Genomic DNA, 19,533 nt, shown 5'->3' on the forward strand with positions numbered 1-19,533 from the left:
CCCCGCTTGCACGCAATTCAAGCTACGGCACAGGTACTGTATAAGGTCGCATTACATGACCACGCTGTGCTTCACCACCCATTGTAGACTGGCACATGTTGGACTGGCCATGTTTGAAGAATGTGCCCCGTCCCTCCAAGGCCAGTCTGTCCCTGAGAAAAGCGGTCCGTGCCCCGTAGAGCTTGAGATTGGTACAAGTCTTTAGCGCTGCCATCACATTTTCTCACCATAGTTTATTACTCCTATTAGCTTGAATATTTTCCTAGTGCAAAAAACAAATAAGCAGCAGAACAGACCACGACTCGGACATCCGGCATCTTAACACAAACCAAAGCGTAATGTACGCTTGGTTACATGGTGGGTTAACCTTCTGTTGACCCACACAGCACAGGCCAATTGTTTAATTCATCAGGGTCTTCCGTAGTCGGATAGTCACGTAGTTCTGTTTATATTGCCGTGGAACAATATAAACCAGGGCCCAAGAATAGAAAACCCCCTCTTCACATTTTTCCACTTGACTCTGAGAGAGATTAAAGCGTCATTCTGTTTGGGATGAGCACGTGGTTGGTTCGACCGAAATAACCGAACAGACCTCTTCCTTTTGTGCCATGTTCCAAACATTAACTTTTTCATACCTACGTTTGATGAAGTGCTGTGGAAAAAAAACAAAGGCAAAATAAAATCAATCTCCAATATTAAGATGTGCTTAGTAGCGGCTTATTGTTAACGCGTAAACTTTTAAAGATGTTTACATTGTTGTTATAGCAGACTGATATAAAAATCACTTAAACTGCAAAAAAAAGCTTTTGAACAGCTATTTCAAAGAAGTAATATCCATCACTAAAGTGCATTAAAGTTCACGTAACATGCTTTACATAAAAACCATCACATACGTCCAAATTAATAAATACTTTGTTAACATTAAGTGACTTTGTTTACATTTAGTGAAAGACCATATTAGTTTTATGTCTCCTATGTCTGTAGCATTAATAAGTTGGATCTAGTTAGGGAGAAGGTTAATACAAACTGTGATTTAAAATTACAAAACAAAACAAAAAAGCAGGAAATTGGCATATTGTACACAGCACTCATTCTTACTTCCAAACTTCAAAAACTTTAAAAAGCATCATACCTTTCAAAACGGGAAGTGAAACTAAATACGTCTAAAACGTAGGTTAAGGAAAGGACGCTCACCCACTCAACCATTGATTTAAAGGAGCATAAATCATTTTTTAATTAAACAAGAAGGTTACATGATGCGGTACCAAGTTCCTAAATGTCCACAAAGAAAAGCGTCAACTTCTTGCTCTTCTTTATTTTTGGGGAGAGTTTGGGCAGGAGTGCTGCCTGTCAAATATCAATCTAGGAAACATGGTATTCATTCCATCGTTCTACAGAAAAGGCACTATTAGATATGATGGCACAAGACACCTTCATACGCAAAATGAAATGTCAATGTGTTCATTCTGGTGGAAAGTGGCCAGATGCGGAACTATGCTCCCAATTCCATCTTGGCAGATCATTAAATCTATAGAACATAACAAACTGTTTTAGCCACCACGTTGACCTCCATGATCCATCATAGGGTTTAGACATTGGGGATTTGGGCAGCCCTTTAATCTACTATAATACTTTTCTTATCATTTTTGTATTTGTCTTTGTCTTCTCCCATACCGTTTTCCCCAACCTGTAATTTTATTGTGTGTTTTATTAGGGTGTAGCCTATAAACTATAGCCTATAATCTAGGCTAACAATACAATGGCTTGGCTCTTTTACCCAAGAAGTTCCCTAAAGCTTCATTTTTTCAAAGTGTTATTTAACAAGGTAAAAACCAAAACCGAGATGTTACTAACACTAACTGATAACAGCTTGTTCTCCCACCCACCGTTTCCCTACGTACCCTCATTTTAATAAATCCATTCAATCGTGGTTAAAAAAATAAATAAATACAAAAAAGTATTAAAAAAGGAAGCAACGTACAATATCCAGGGGAGAAATGTCTGGCACAGCAAAGTTAGGTATATGAAAATGTTTTTATGTCCTAGGCAGTTTCTTTTGATTCTGTTAATAAAATGTGCTTTAGGTGTTAAATTCACTTTAGGTATTTACTCGGTGATACAATTATTTAAGAAATAGATTTCCTTTATCCTGATGCAACTATTTTTGAGAAACTGACAAACACATCATAGTTTCTCTAAGGACCCGATCTCCCCTCTCTTTAAAAACAACTTTTCCAGAAACTTCTTGAGGAACAGATGGTGAGTGCGCAGGGAAATAGCAGAAAATGCAAAATGTCACATACCCCCTCCCTAAATTATTTTGGCTAGAGTCTGGCTAATCAAAAGCAGCAATGGAGGGTTATTTTATTAAATGTAGCTTCTTGTAAAAGCTTACTGGTCTGTAAAATTGTATTTAATACACAAGGTCTCAGTAGAAATACTTAAATGTAGTCCTTTGTTTGTTCAAAATTCCTAAGTAATTCTTTTCTCATGCTGTTTATATTCTTTGGAAAGCACAATACCAGCATGGTATCTTTTTGTGCTCCGCTTCACCAAAATGATAACTTTGGTCCTTTTACAATATAGCGTCTCTCTCCAAGTGGGATTCCAAGTGCTTTCCAGGCCCACGTGCTCAGAATGAACTGAATTGGCAGCTGAATGATATATATATGTTACTATTACCCAATTCAGCAGACTCTGGAGTTAGGGCATTTACAAATCGAGCTATCCCACCACCAGCTGCTGCTGCTTCTTCTTTCTTCTTCCTCTTCTTCTTCTTACTATTACTACTACAATACCATTGGTATTATTATTACTATTACTATAATAGTAATAGTATTATTACAATATTATTATAACAATAATAATAATAATATTACTATTACTGTATTATTTAATGGGAAGGTTTAATATTCAATTTTGGCACCTTTCTGTAGGAAGTGGTTACAATATTTCCAAAGCGGACAGGAAAGCGATGTGCACATGTGAGTCTGTTACTTAACCTGCTTTCATACGGCTGGCATGTGAACTACTTCTAAGGAAATCAAGGTGTTCCTGTTACGCTACCACGTTCCGTTAAACCCAGCATTGATGTAGTTTAGCGTGGGTTTTATTTCTTTTGGTTCCTATAGCCTTTATCTGCAGGCCTGGAGGGTGCCAGCCCTGTCGGTTTCGCTATTATTGGTGACTTTCCCAAGATATAATCCCAGCTGCCGGTGTACCCACAGCACCTGCCTCCTGATGTCACTCAAATCTTTAATTACCAAAAAAATACGTATGACTTCCCATAACACGGGAGAGCTACCAGAACTACCAAAACAATGAGTCCAGGCCAGTGCTTTAATGAAGCATGCTCCAGGTGCTACAGATGGACATTTAAACTCCCTCAAGCCACACATTTAGAGAAATTGTTGAGGGGAGAGGAAGTTCCCCCGCGCTCCCTGGGTAATAAGCCATATACCATACCAACTAAGTGTCCTAACTTTCAAGAATTGTCCTGCTTTTGTAGGCAGTGGGGCTCATGGACTATTAGGGGTTGTTGTGTTGCAGCACGAGGCTTCCATGTGGCCTATGCTCACTCCAGGTCCCTGCTAACCCCCCCAGCACAGGTGTCCCCATTGGGATACGTAAAATGTTTGGGAAGGTATGCATACGCGCAAACAGAAGACTATCATATGGAGCAAGTGAAAAGGCTACATGTTGTATCTATTTTGAGAGCCTGTTGCCCCTGTATACAAACTGCCGGAGCAAACGCTAGATCTGTCGCATTTGCACTGTATGTAAGATCAAATACCCTCCCAGCCTGATCTTACCCCAATGAAACACACAGTGACCGCCTGGCTAGGAATTTACTCTTCTTTACCGACTTCCTTTATCTACCGCGAAGGTTGTGAAAGGGGAATTCTGTTCACATATTTTTGTGAACCAACGTGACATAATTTCCACAAAGTTGTTTCAACAAACTGTAACTAAACATAGATCAAAGTTCACACGAACGTGATGACTCCGTAACTTCCAGACACCCAACCACCCACCCATCTTATTTCGTTACACTAAATATTAATGCCAATTCTTACAATTGTAGCAACACCGCATTGCTAAATATACTCAGAATAGATACAAATAAAACGTAATAGTTGTGTAGTAGTAGTTCAGTTTGTATTACGCTTTATTTTCTAAAAGTGTGTTACTTAGTTATGTGTTCTGCGTATTTTCAGCTAAAAACTGAGGCTAGATCTTATTATGATGTTCCTCTTTTTTAATCAGATCCGTGAACTCGTCACATAAGCTTTTAGTGAGATAAAGAGACTAAAACGCCTATAAATTGTACAGAAAACCCTGAACAATTTTGATGACCTCTAATATCTATATTGATCTAAAAATGATTACACAATTTAGATCAGGCATAAAGAAATCATATTTTAATGGCGCTGTCCCTTTAAGGGCTGTTGTGTTTTTAAGTAAATATTTCTGTGCTGCAGACTAGAATATGATGTAAGAAGTCTAGATGGAGAGTCCGGCTGTTACTCATTTCCTCTACCAAAACTGTAAGTGTGCTTTGAGCACAGCCTGTATGTGTGTGAGAGAGTAATATATATATATATATATATATATATATATATATATATATATATATATATATATATATATACATACACACACATACACACATATATGGGGTAGTAGAAGCATTATTTATTACTCATCTACAGACACCAGACAAGCCAGAAGGCTTGTTTTTCCCTCAGAAATCTCATGGTGCTGCCACAACCACAAGGGATTCTGGGTAGGCGCATGCAAATAAGGCTAACAATTATCACCTTTTGCCTCTATATCCACAAGGCACAGCTAGTCCCCCCTGACGCATGGCTAGCCATGCCCCCAACTAAACTACTCCACCAGGAGAGGGAGAGCTCCAGCTAGTTCCCAGGCATGCATGTAACATAAGTGTTCGAAAACCCGGGGTGGAATATTTAAATTAAATACAGATTTTATTGGTTGTTGCACGCATTTATATATTATTTTTGTGTTAAGGATATTGTACTATATGTACATGACATTTATTATTGTCATTATTATTGTCATTTATTATTTAAGGCAAACACATTCAAGGATAAAAAAAATGTTAAAAATTAAATATACACAGATAAGCCTTAATATTATGACCACCTTTGTTATATGGTTGTAGGTCAGAGTTTTCACTCACATCATCACACTCTCACCTTAATTCAGGGATTTAATTTCCATATAATCACCTTTGACAGAGAATGTCATGTTCAAGAATGTAAGAATATTTTCTTACCTGGAAAGTGTTTGGATCCCCAAAGGACTTTTTAAGTACTTTTCCAGGGTCAGGTATTGGAGGACAAATAATGTATTTCAATCTGTGGAACACACAAAAAAAAGATTTATAAAAACACAACATTTATACATACATATTGTATCACCCGTTCATATGAGGTAACAATATTCTACATAGACAATTAATTCAATCCTAGATACCCATGGATCCCTGCTAGACAGATGTGGACAAGTTTTTTTTACCAATGGAGGAAAAATAACGGTCTGAATTCATCTAGCTGCCCCAGATATTGTATTTCTTTCAATATAACAAAAAAAAAAATACCTTTTCATACAAATGACAAGGAAGATTGCCAAAACGGTCAAGATAATGGGGATTAGGATTAGAAGGGTCAAACTGGTGGTCCGGCCACTGTCTTTGCCTACAAGACAACATGAGATGAAGTCGTACACATATGCCATAAAATTCTGCATGTGTTTTAAGAGGTTGTGATATTACCTTTGCATGTTTCTTCCTTGCTCCACTCGCTCCAGGGGTAAGACCCCAAGATTTCTCTTATTCTTCCACGTACTTTTACTGTGTAATCTGCATAGGGATAAATATCTGGAAATTCTTTGCTGTTGATGCCCGTCAACTGTTTTAAGAGAGGAAGATCCATCTTATTGTTAGAACAACGCAACAAACAGAGAGGAAGCCAAAGTGAATATCAGGTGGGTAATCACCACCTGCCGCCCCAGGCGGCACTTTTGAAGGGGCGGCACTTTGCCGCCCCAAGCGCTTTAGCGGTTTTTTTTTAAGCGGAGGAGAGAGAGGGGCGCCGAGTGGTTTTCGCTTACCCGCTCGGCGCTTCTCTCTCTCCTCTGCGGCGAGTCTCCCTGTTCGGTCCCGGTGCCGGTTTGTAATGCCGTCACTTCCGGCGCTCAGCATTACAAGCCGGCACCGTGGCAGAGCAGGGAGACTCGCCGCAGGACTGTTTAAAGTTAAGTACCTTTAAACAGGGGGGGGGTTAGGGTAGATAATGGCGTCGGCGAAGTTTAAAATGCCGCCCCCCCCGGCGTCGGGGGGGGGGGATTGCGGTATTTTAAACTTCGCCCCAGGCGGCATTAAGTCTTGGGCCGGCCCTGCCAACAACTGCCAACTCAGTTCAACTCCAAGGGAGTGAAACAAGGTCTTCACACCAGCACTCAAGTGCACAACCAGCCTGGTGTAACCAGCACCTTGCAGGTTTTATTTAAATACTGCAGGGCCAATGTCAGATGTCAGATTCATTTGGAATACAAAACATGGGTGTGGATGTCCCTTAAAAAGGGTTGAGTGCTTTGGAAAACCAAAATAAAATGACTTAAGCATTCTATAGAATGAAGCACCAACAAAAAGTGGGGTTTATTTCATATTGTTCCAATAAACTTCTGTAACCCCTTTGCCACTGCTCTCGTACTGGGTGGCCAAAAGTGTTGGGACACACCTCTTGGTTATTGAACTCAGGTGTTTCAATCAGACCCATTGCCACAGGTGTATAAAATCAAGCGCCTAGCCACGCAGTCTGCATTAACAAACATTTGTGACAAAAATGGGTCGTTCTGAAGAGCTCAGTGAATTCAAGCATGGTGCTGTGATAGGAGGCCACCTCTGCAATAAATCAGTTCATGAAGTTTCATCCCTGCTAGGTATTCCACGGCTAACTGGAAGCGGTAATATTGAAAAGTGGGAGCGTTTAGGGACAGCAGCAACTCAGCCATGAAGTGGAAGGTCACATAAAGTCATAGAGCGGGGTCACCGAGTGCTGAGGCTCATGGTGTGTAAAGGTCGCCAACCCTCTGTTGATTCTGTAGCTGAAGAGTTCCAAACTTCCACTCACATTAATATCAGCACAGTGAGAGCTTCACGGAATAGGTTTCCATGGCTGAGCAGCTGCATGCAAGCCTTTTTTTTATTCCAGCATGACTGTGCCCTAGCGCACAAAGCATGGTCCATAAAGTCATGGTTGGATGAGTTTGGTGTAGAGGAACTTGACTGGCCCACAAGGTTTGGACCAACCTTGTTTGCTGCCCCAGGTTAAACCACCCCTGAGCTGTTTTTGTAACATACACTATATGGACAAAAGTATTGAGACACCCGACCAATACACCAACAGGAACTTTTATGACACCGAATTTTAAATACGTAGACATTAATATGAAATTGGCTCCCCCTTTGCAGCTTTAACCTTCGGGTTGGTGGGCTTGGAAATATAAAGACAGCTCATGGGCTGCCAATGTATTTAGTTGTATGTTATTTCCTTACTCACCTCCATGGGCCAAAGTGTCACTCCTTTACATTAGTTCCCATTTTGGGGGTATGTGCTAACTATTGATGATGATAATAATAATAGCAAATTATGTCCAAATATGTATAAAAAGTGTTGCCAAGGTGGGCCATTGTTTATATTGCTTTATTACGTTAAAATTCTCCGCCACTCTGTCTCTAGTAAAAGCAATTTTTTTGCATTAAAAAAGCTGCAATAAGAATACAGGGTCACTGATGTTTTTTAGGTTCGCAGTCCGTTCATACATCTTTATTCATAGCACTTGAGAGCAGACGTAAATCTACCGTGCTCACAAGTGTATATATTATAGCGTAATACACTCAGTCCACCCTGATATTCCACCACGGTCGTTTGTCAGTTCACCACATACAGTACTTCCCTACAACATTATGAATACATTGCTTACCTTAAATTCTTTGTGTTTTCCATTAGTTATATCTGTAATGATCACTTCAAAGTTTAAGTCTTTGATTTTCCCTTTCGCTACAGTCCAGATGACACTCAGGGCGTTTTCAGTCCATGAAATATTGGTGATAGTCGGAGGACTCAGCTGCACTGGATGGAATTAATAAAATGTCTCTTTAGTTGAGCATGTAAAAATACACATTGTGCTAACCTAATCACTAGTAATGTATGGATCAACTGATATTACTTATATGCCATTGGGGTATCCCTCCAACATGACAAGTCATTTTGGATGTAATGCCCAACTGATGTATAGATCTTCTTTTATTTCCTTATCAAAACTATCTTTTTAGTCATTATAATCCACACATTATCCACAGGCGACTAGCTAAGGTAATGTAGCGTATAGGTAACCTCTTCAATATCAGATGAGATGAGGGTACAAATGATGACCACGTTTAAACCGGTATATTGATTTCAATCAAACATACCTATTTGGTAAACTTTCACATAGGAGACGAAGGGTCTGATGTGTTTTTGTAATCTGTCCGTAACCACAATTTGCATCTCTTCTGAATCTTCTAAATTATACAATTGTTGGTATTCAAAATAACATCCAATGGAAGTTCCATCCTTGTAGTTATAGTGATGACAAACCTTTCCAGTTTCTAAAAATTCCTCAAATCTGCAAACCAAATGAATTCAAATGCAGCTCTAATTATTATTAAACATCTCACGATAATAAATTAGCAATGAAAATTTATCCAGAATTGTAATTCTAATACATTGCTCTCTGGATTGCTAGAGATCTGGCTGGTGGCCTCACACTGTTAAATTAGCCTATTAGTAATAAAATCATATAGTAGAATAGTAATAATAGTCAGGTTTTATTTTATATTTCTCTTTTCAGATTTTAACAAAACAGACTAATTTCCTTAAGAAAATCAGGTAATGGTGCAAGAGCACACTGACTAATCAAAGTCTGCGGACAATTCCACTATGCTGCCTACTCAACAAAATAAGGGGAACTATTATTCCTTTATAGTCTACTCACAGATCATGTGAGACATGTGATTTCCCCATCGTAAGATCTGTCTGGCACTCTACGCTCACACAGACTGGGTATTAGGGTCTAGGGAATCCAGGTAGGATGTCACGTCCATGAGCTTCAACTTGGAACCAAAGAGATAAGTGACCCATAGGAGATCCAGCTCTCATGCTTCACTTGTGATCCTACCTGGGAACTTCCCGAACTAAGCTACCTGGAGCTCTCCAGGGGTGAGTCTAGCCACACACAGGGGTGAAGCTAGCCCCAGTTATCCTTTGGTGGAGAGAGTGGGAATGGGCACGGCCAAACATGGCTACCCTGCCTAGAGAGAGTGAACAAAACTGACTTGTCTGACTTGGGAAAGCATGGCTTTACCCAGAGAGTTCCCAGGCATGCCTGCGATCAGCCACTTTAAACCCAACAGAAGCTGAAATTAATTATGTGCAGACATCATGGAAATCTTAGGCAGACAACTGATTAAATAATAGGCCACTACAACCAAAGCAATTCTTCTATTATTTCAATCGCACACATATATGTTACTTACATCATGGGGTGGACTGGTTTTAGCGCCATATCAGAACTTTGGCTTTTCAGCCTGAAACAAATAGGAAAACACATATATATATATAAATATATATAACTGGGTAAGCCATATGTCCAGCCAAGGCCGTTGATATTCTTAGCCCTAGCTTGGCCATGCTAGCCAGTTTGTCCACCACTATGACATATTACTGTCCCTGATACCCCCACTGTAGAAGAATGCATGTTAACATACTCTGTGAATATGTTAATATGTATTATTTCAAATAAATAAAGCACTTGTCCGTCATAAAAGAGGCTGCCCTGAACAGACCCCCGTTGGCTGAATCTGTCTGGAGGTGAATACGTTCGGCCATTTAGCTGGAGGGTGGTAAACGGCCAAAATAAATATGGTGGTTTTGTGCAGAATCCTCTCATCCATTTGTAAGGAAGACAACACGAACATTTAATGGGATCACACAGCTATCATACACATTAAAGTGCGTACAATGGCTAGATTGTCCCTTCACCACATTAAAGATTACCTAGGTTCTAAAGCTAATCACAGTATGAAGATCTTTTAAACGACACCGTGCATCGCTGCGTGGGCTATGTGGTTTCATACAGTTCTTAACTCTTAGAAGGTCGCAGTAGTTTATGGTTAGAATGTTGCAGTATGACTGCACAATTACAAGAGATGCTTTATACTAACCAATAAAACAAGCTATAGTTAGCTTTGGGGGGCGCCTCTGTCCCAGGATGCCACGTACAATTTATGTACTCGTAATCGTACCAAACACAGCTGAAATCTCTCACGGCAGTTTTTGGATTACCTGTCAACAAAATATAACAAAACAAAGAACTGATATTGAAATTTCAATCTAGGTGGTGATCTGTACAAGTTTTAGACAATCATACAGTATTTTAGGCATGTTCTAGGTCCTAGTGTCAAAGAGTCTGAGTTCTGACTTAAGGCAGCAGCTCAGCTTCCCCCTCGCATCAGTCTGATGATGATGGCATATGATGACATCACATCTTGGCACTCCACCTCCTAGAGGGGCATAGTACTGGTACAGGGTGCTGGCTCAGCACATTCCTCTGTAGTGTAAATGAGACAGTTGGAGCGATCAGGGATCTCCCTTGTTTCTGGTTCATTGAGCCGCAGCACACAAGAGAGCCTGATCACCCCAAAGGGCAATCGTCTGCTCCCGGTTCTGCTCCATGGACCTCCAGCCCTAGACCAGAAAATGTCACTGGTTGCATAGTTATTGGCAAAGCTAGTAATTATAATAAAAATGTAACATATAGCGTAAGGAGGGATGAGAGAGAGAGAGGTTATGACACAAACGTTTAAATGCAAAGTACAGACATTTCAAAAGACAAATGTCTGTTTATTCTGTAGTTCCTAGCAGCATGTAAATACACGGATTAAGACATGAAACATCATCATTTGGCCACAGAAGCATACTAACTATTCCTCTGGAGAAAAATGACCAGGCTCTGTAATTGCCATATGTGTTTATGAATGAGAATAATCTCTGTTGTGAAGGAATTACTTTATGCAGCAACGCACAAGACCATCAAAAATGAACATCATATAGTATCACAAGAAAAGACATTTGAAGCCTACTTAAATATTTACCTGATAGCACCTCTACTGACATATTTACTAATTTAACTTGTGTTTTGTCCTTACATCCAGCTTCAACTTTAAAAGGAATGAAACCGTTCAAATCAATGTTTTCCACTTCATGAGTGCAATTCGGGTGAATATTCTTAAAAGAAAGCTCCTTCTGGAAAAATACAAAATAACTCTTAGGGACATTGGGCCTTTTAGAACACTGGTTAGATCATACAAGGTTACAAATAAGAGACACAGCTTGATCTTGTGATACATTGATATGTCTATGCATATATCATTCCTAAAGTCTTTGCTATTCTCTGCCTCGAAACAGCGAGTGCATTAGCAGAATTTGCGACAAGGCACAGCAGGGGGCGCAGGGTAGGGCTCTATTCGGGTTAAAAACTTTAAAAATTTAACGCCAGCAGAATAAATATAAGATTTGAATAATAAAAATATATGCGGACAGTCCAAGCGTGCAGTGTCCTAAATGACATTGTGTCCTACGCTCACCAACCTTCTCCAAAAAATTGGGGGAAAAATCCTGAGAACTGAATACACAATACGATATTTTGTTTATTGCCAACGCCAATAAAATCGGAATAGAACTGTATTTGCATACCTGGGAACTCTCTGGGTTTGGCCAAGAAAGTTCCCAGGTATGTGCATTTGTAAGCGGCAGAATATATTGCCTTAGGAGAGAATAGGGACAGGCATCAGCAGAAACATATAACAAACGTTCCAAATTCTTTTAAAAGCACAAACATTTACCATGTTACCCTTTCCTGCAGACATAATACTGGTATAAAACACGGTACAATTTGCCCCATCTATAAGCGGACTCCACTCCCACAGAACGTTAAACACGTTCATTTTCATGGTGATGTTGTATGGAGGAAAAACATCATCTAAAAAAAAAAAAGAAAGAAAGGTCAATATTAACCCCTTCTTTGCTGAGGGTGTTATGTGCCTCAAAACCTAAGACTTTTTACTCTTAACCACAAGTCTCCTTTGTATTTTTTAGTGCACCAACACAAATGATATATTGTTTTTTTTCAAGGACGGATAGACAGAACTATCTTTTTTTTCTAATATTATATTTTTTCAATGCTAATGGTCCTTAAACCAGTTCAGCTGGCACACATTATACTTTTTTAGTGGCTTTTTTGCACCAAGCTTTCCATGTTTTTTCTGGATTGTTTGCACAGCTTACATGTATCTGCAGAGAAGCCCACCGCAATGTGGGTTTCCCCACATTACAACACCCAAGTGGTGCACACACAATAGTGATTAAGGGTACTTTCCCTTTATCTCTTGCTAAATTTCAACGCATAATCTTCAGTTTTTTAAGGCAACCATCATATAGGAGAAAATACAGGAAAAAAATAGTTCCTAGTGAAGTAAACGCTTGATAAAATCCTTGAATAAATGTACAACCAGAAAGTAGCAGTAAGCAATATCTGCTTACATTATAAAAAGGAAACGTCTGAAAATGTCCTGGGTGCTCGATGTTCTTTGCATCTTCCAGAGATCCACAGCCGTATACACTCAATATTTCCTGGACACCCATACATTAAGGACTTAGTGACATCCAAAAAATGCACATAGTACATAGTTACATAGTTACATACATAAGGTTAGTACATAAGGTTGAAAAAAAGACCTAAGTCCATCAAGTTCAACCCTTCTACTTGATCCACATGAGCACTACACGTTTCGCTTCCAGAGCTTCTTCAAGGTGCCATGATCCAAGCACCTTGAAGAAGCTCTCGTAGCTGACGGAATACTTCTGATGTGGGGGAGCATGTTCCTAAAGACTGCCTCGGTGCTAGGAAGTGTACCGAGAACCGTCCTCACAGCGTGCTGCTGGATAACTTTGTTTAGTTTTATTATTATTATTATTATTATTACATTACTGAGGTTGCTGATCGGTCTCTGACACTACGAATATGACAGCCACTGAAAGACTTCCTTTTCAAGTGACAGATGACTAAGAGTCTTGCAGCCCTCTCTTAAGGTACAAACCTTGCCCCATCATTCCATTGCCAGCTTAAACAACTAGAAGATCATATCTCTCAAACCGTTCCCCTGTATGGAATAGCCCAATATGTAATACATATGTAGACGTTTCCAACCCATTTACATACAGGATAAAATAATAGTTATTTACTTTTTAAATAAATGCTGTAACAGCTGTCAAACACTCCTGCCGCCAAGCGAGGGCGGTTAATGCCAGCTGCAGGTTGGTAATGCCAAGCTGCTTGTACTTTGGAATCACCTGAAGTGAAAGATATTGTAATTCCGAAAAAGAAGCAGGTGCGATGATACCTTATAATCAACAGCGACATTACCCCGTACAAAGCAATAATTACCACAGGAAAGTGGTTAGCCAGCAACCATTTCTGGTCAGCGAAAAGGAAGGTGGCGATCGGGGGTTGGTCGGGGCGATCCTCTGATGGAGGTCTGTGTTGTTCCACCGCAGACATCCATTGCAGCTCCCATGCGGCTACCTTGCTTGTGCTTTGAAGCTGAGCGCCATTAGGTGGCTCGTCAGCATACCTGAGATCTCTCCTGGTTTGACCCGGAGATTGCCGGGCGAGCGCTGCTCCTCTGGTTCTCCGGGTTAAGACCCGAATCCTCCAGGTCAAAGCAAACCAAGAGACTTCATGGGGAAAGTACTGCATTTGCAGAAAACCACAGACTTATTATCGTAGATTCCATAGCAATTAAGGATTTTTAAAGCAAAAGTAGCTAGAACGAAATCTTTGTCCTAAGTGAACCCCCTTGTCTCTAATAATGGTTCTAAAATATGGTTACAACAAATACGCAATGAAAAATAACACTCTTCACAGACCCTTAACAGGCCTGTAAGGGGTCCTGCCAGAGACAGCGCGTAGATTTGGGGCTGAAAAATAAAATGGCGTACAAAACGGTATGAGAGGAACAAACGTAGATGTACATCTTGGCCTTCATGGGCCTCATCATTGCTCTGTACAAGTGGGCAGGAAGGTCCAAGTCTGGGGTCACCTTCACACATGGGTGAAACTCAAGAGATCCCCAAGAGCAGAGGTATAAGAAGAACTCAACCAAAAAATATAACAGGTTTTATCTTTAAACATTTTTCTTGGTTTTCAATATTAACATAGATGGCACATTCCTTGCAAAGCGATATACAATCTCAATCATGTTATATTTTGTGATGCACTAGATTGTAAGCTCACAAGAACAGGGCCCTCTTCTCCATTTGTCCCAGATTGTTATTCTGTGTGACTTTAAATTATCCCACTGATTGTAACAGCGCTACGGAATCTGCTGGCGCTATATAAATAAATGTAATGTGATTATACGAGCTTGAGCTTTCCGCCTCCATGTAGCCCAATTAAGATTATTCAAAGACATATACAAGGCATGTCGATAGTATTAAACACGGTACGCCTCTGACATCAAATCACTCATACATGTCTAAACACAGCTGGTTTAAATCTGGTTAGACAGAAGATAAATCATGTTTGTCTGGAATCCTAAGATTCTGCATGGTTACGGTGAGCAAGAAGTGACAAGAAGTGACGTGGCTGTAAGGGATACAGTGACAATAATAAATACATTTCTGAATAAAAACCCAAATACACATGCTTCGGAATGAGCGAGGACTTTTATTTAGCTTTAAACATAACAATTATTAACAAACTAATTTGAAACGGAATAATTTATCACAAAAACTCTTGGCCCAAACCCAGAGTTTCAACAACATTATAAATAAAACATTAAACAAAGCCAACGGCCTTAAAGCCAGAGGGCTATCAAACTGATTACCAGTTCACCCCCTGCATAGAGGATAACGTTAACCCCAATCATAGCCACGACAGATAATACATATTTATTAATCCTATTTTAAAAAAATACATGTACGTATTCTCCCTTTTTTGGGGGGGTGGGGGATGGTTGTTCACTAGACCCAAGGTCAAAGAAATGCAAACTTCCCGCCGCAAAAAACAACACAAAACAAAAAAAACCCCCAGTTAATCACCTTTGTTACTGCTGCCCTAAATGCGTCCTGGTGGGTTGTGTGTGTGTTTTTATACCAGTTCTTTCAATTCCATCTTTGTATTAACCTCTACCACCACTGGGAGGCTGTTCCACTTATGTACCACTCTCTAAGTATAGTGGAACATCGACGCAACTGAACCTCTAGTTTTAAACTATGACCTAGCTATGATATCGCTCTTATAGAGTTAATTAGATTGGAAGTGGCACAAGGAAACATATTAATGGAATTGCAATATTCATAAAGCTACCCCAAATAATACAGAAGAATAGTACTGGTTTGGAAAAGGTAGACTAACTGGTTCTATTCTGCCTGCAGTTCTAAATGTTAAGGTCTAGTGGTTTTATATAGGAGGGTGGGGAGAATTTTATGCACATTTATTGCGAAATCATTACATTTCAATACTTAAAATTCATAAAAAAAATTTGTGCTTTGACCATCATATTGGTGAAAAGTCAGATCTTTGCATTAGCGATGTTTCTTATATTCCTTAAAGTGGCGTTTTATACAGAAGCGGATATGTTTCAATGCAGAGGAACGTTATAAGTATAAGTTGGCTACAGTGTGCAGCGGCAAAGAGTAATCAGCATGAGTTTGCATCGTTGTGTTGAAGAGTGTTCATAGTGAATGTGCATCACTGGGGCCGAGTGTGTGTTAGTGGGACTGAGTGTACATCAATGGGTCAGTCTCATCAAATGGTCCTCCTTTTGGGGAAAATAATAATGAATTGTGTAGAAATAATTCTGGCTCCTTTAAAAGATCAGGCAGTAGGGTAAATAAATGTCACTGGGAGCTGGCATATACCTTGTAGCGCTCATTGCACTATTCATAGCCATCACAGTTAATTAGTGTATAATTTCCTTAGTTGATCACAGAATATTCAAAAATATATATATATATTAAATTGGCAAACTATAAAACAAATGACATTTTCTTTGTCACACAGGATATTTTCTGACAGATAAAGTTCAGTATCATTGGGAGTCCGCGGCGTGAAATAACTCCCTAGTGAATATTACTTATTCAGAATTGCCAAATCATCATGCACGAACGGCATGCTGATACGTGCTGATACAGACGGAAGAATATTCCGGCTAAAGATGTATCTGTGTGGCAGGGAACATGAGAATTTACAACTCAGCCGTAGTTCTTGATAACAAACAAACAACAAACAAACAGATATCCACAGGCTGATATAAACCGCTGCTCATATTATACAATAGTATATTTATTATATGTTTGTTTGATAAGTGCTACCTATTATTGTTACCATCTATATGGGTGGTAGAAAACACTCTTATTATTGTAAAACCACACCTGCCAAGCCATCCAAAGCTGTAATTCAAGGAAAAATCTGTTTATCTATACATAATGCCAATACAGAGATTAACGTGTTTCCAACGGTAATAGTTTAACGTGATATTATATGAAAACATATGCACTAACTATCTCATCGGCAACAGCGGGGCGGATTAATCTATCCATGTTGTTACCGGACATATATAAATTTGTCATGCCGCTGCTGACTGTTACTATAAAGAACCGCTTTGCAACATTATTATTGTTGTTATCTTTTATTTATATAGCGCCAACAATTTACGCAGCGCTTCTGACAATATGTAAGAACCATACAATCCTACGTACAACCATAAAAGCTTACAATCTAGAGCAATATGCTTACGAACATGCTTCAGTTAATGAATTGGGAAGAGATCTGGTAGGAACCCATTAATCAGTTCCCTTCTATGATCTAAGTTAATTGCTCGGAGTAACAGACATTTCACTGGCGTTTTCAGAATTCAATAAAAGAAATCTCCATTCCCTTCCTACACAGACAATAAGCATTCCTACAACATCTTTAAGAGATACGGAAAACCATTAAAAAAAAAAAACAAAAAAAAAAAAGAAAATTTAAGTCCTTAAAGTAAATCCATTATTTTTTAAAACAGCCCATTAATTTAAAAAAAAATTAATTGTTAAGAAGTCTTATTTTTTATTTTGTAATGTATTAAGTATTGGCATTAATGTTACTTCTGGGATGGCAGGTACGCTGTATAATAATTTAGCAATAAATATCCATATAGGGGCACATTAAGTGGAGTTGGAAATGGAATGAAAGCAAAAATGAAAATATAAATACATTATTCTTTTTATAAAGTACATTGAATTATTAATCACTGTGATCTACGTCTGGGATGAACTGTAATATTGTTTTAAATTCCACCTCTTGATAAACATGTAGGGTCAAAAAGTGGTACATTTAGTCCATTAATAATGTTTTTTGTAAATCTGACTTTGAATTTCTATCCGATGGCATTGATCAAAGTCAATATGAAACAGATAATTCTAAGATAAAATCTAAGCATCATATACAGTTATATATAAATATATAAATAAATATACACACACTGTATATCTGTATATGGTCCATGCCACGTGTAATATATTTTAGGACAGATTAAGGTCTTTACATCAGGAAAAATGGGCAGACTAGAAGAGCCGAGTGGTCCGACTGTGTATTCAGACACATCCAAAATAAGACGATATACTCATATAAGACACTTTCTATGTAATATAAACAAATTAAAAAAAAACAGATTCTTTATTACAAAAAGCTTACAATCTATGCCAGTCTAGCTTATCCTCTGTCATGGTGCATAACTATAGAGGTGACCTACGTGTTACCCGACAAAAGTAGGAGCTTATTCTGTAGGGTTCCTCCAACATTATCATTTAGACGATTCTCCAGCAACATTTTTCCAACAAATGACACAAATAGAATAATTTTGCGCCATAGTACCACAGCCCAATGTGTTGCAAATATTTGATATAAATTATCCAATGCCTGTCTAAATTTTACGTGGAATCATTTAAGCAATAAAGGTCCAAATGTGTTACAAGGCTTTCCTAAGTGGCAAGCATATTGTTGCAATAAACCCTAAAAAAGTCTACTAATAGCAGAGGCATCATTTAGCAGAGGGTTTAATAGCCTGTCCCCTTATCGCTAACCCTACCAGAATTTAGAGATACAGCAATGTGGGCATAAGTTATTATGATAGAGAGAAAAGTAACAATTTGCGGTGACACTTTACTCTGATCCCATAGTTGTAGTCCCCAATAATGGGGGGCGCTCAGTAAATATTCTTATTACATGAAGAATAAAGGGGGTTCTGCGTGCTAGACTTTATTATGTTTATATTATGTGTAACTGTTTTTGGATTTGATGATAGTTAATAGAGGCCAGCATGTTTAGTAAATTACTGGAAAGGCAGCGTGTAGCTTTAAATGGCCATGACCTTTATCTATAACATGGACAATACACAGTAATAGCCAGAGACATGAAGCAGGAAATCCAAGAGACTGCAGAGCAGAGCCAGGAAACCTTTAGCACAACAGATCTGATGCCAAAAATACCTGCAAACATCACCCTGCTTGTAGGTGGATGAGGCTGATGGGAGTCATAGGGTTTATGAAACAGTGAGATATCTGCTCTTTCAGCAGCAGCAGTAACTATGACTATAAGCGAATCAAACCATGAAAAAATAAACACTGCTTTCTGTAACCAAACAGGAGCCGGACTCATCCCAACCCCACATCCCAGAGAGAGAGGTGACAGTCTGAGCACAGCCAGTCTCTACAGGGTTAACAGCGGACTGCTGGATCTTCAGTGGTTTGGTTGGGTTAAGGAGTTCTTATACTCACTCCGCTCACTCGCTGCAGCTACAGATCCAGTAAGGAAGCCCACTGACAGCCAGAAGCCCAGGTCCATGCCAAGCTGCCAGCAGGTTCTTGCCCACATCTTTTTAGGGGAAATCATGGGACTCCCGAGCTGTGCCCTCCATAAGGTCTGCAGATCAGATGATGCCAGTGAGATCCTCCAAAGCTTTACTAGAAACAAACTAGTCTCTTTCCCAGAATACACACCCTCACTTACATCACAGCTCCCTCCCCTAGATCTAGTGCCTCCTCCACCTCCCACTCCACCTCCCACTCATCCTCATCTAACTCAGTGATATAGTGACAAATCCTAACATGTGGTTACCCTACCTCTGAAAGGCAGGCTTTTAGAATAATGCCCCTTCTTGCCCACACTCTGTGATTACTGTGTCACTCTAGATAGACTGCAAGCTGATCTAACTGCATACCTCCCAAGTGTCCCTTTTTGAGAGGGACAGTCCCTCTTTGTCCCTAAGCCCATCATTTCTCCGCTAATGTCCCCCTTTTCTGTTATCTCAGGATGTGTGCTGGGTATAAGTGTATCACGGTGTTCTAATGCCCTAAAGGT

General features: G+C 39.4%; 1 protein-coding gene across 2 annotated transcripts; it reads right to left on the bottom strand.

Annotated features, from left to right (window-relative positions):
• Window positions 1–213: 213 nt before the first annotated feature.
• Window positions 214–19,157, bottom strand: IL13RA1 (interleukin 13 receptor subunit alpha 1). 2 transcript variants are annotated; one of them, XM_053473951.1, is made up of 11 exons: window positions 18,951–19,157; window positions 11,975–12,111; window positions 11,225–11,372; window positions 10,295–10,415; window positions 9,608–9,658; window positions 8,504–8,697; window positions 8,014–8,162; window positions 5,801–5,936; window positions 5,627–5,723; window positions 5,303–5,384; window positions 214–652 (listed from the first exon to the last, which is right to left on the bottom strand). In XM_053473951.1, the coding sequence occupies exons 1-11, from the start codon at window positions 19,063–19,065 to the stop codon at window positions 539–541; spliced, it is 1,344 nt and encodes a 447-aa protein (XP_053329926.1). In that variant the 5' UTR covers window positions 19,066–19,157; the 3' UTR covers window positions 214–538. The 2 variants fall into 2 exon arrangements, with proteins under 2 accessions (XP_053329926.1, XP_053329925.1); XM_053473950.1 differs by having other exon boundaries at window positions 11,225–11,375; window positions 18,951–19,156.
• Window positions 19,158–19,533: the final 376 nt, after the last annotated feature.

This window comes from Spea bombifrons, chromosome 8, assembly GCF_027358695.1.
Source record: "Spea bombifrons isolate aSpeBom1 chromosome 8, aSpeBom1.2.pri, whole genome shotgun sequence".
Classification (NCBI taxonomy): domain Eukaryota; kingdom Metazoa; phylum Chordata; class Amphibia; order Anura; family Pelobatidae; genus Spea; species Spea bombifrons.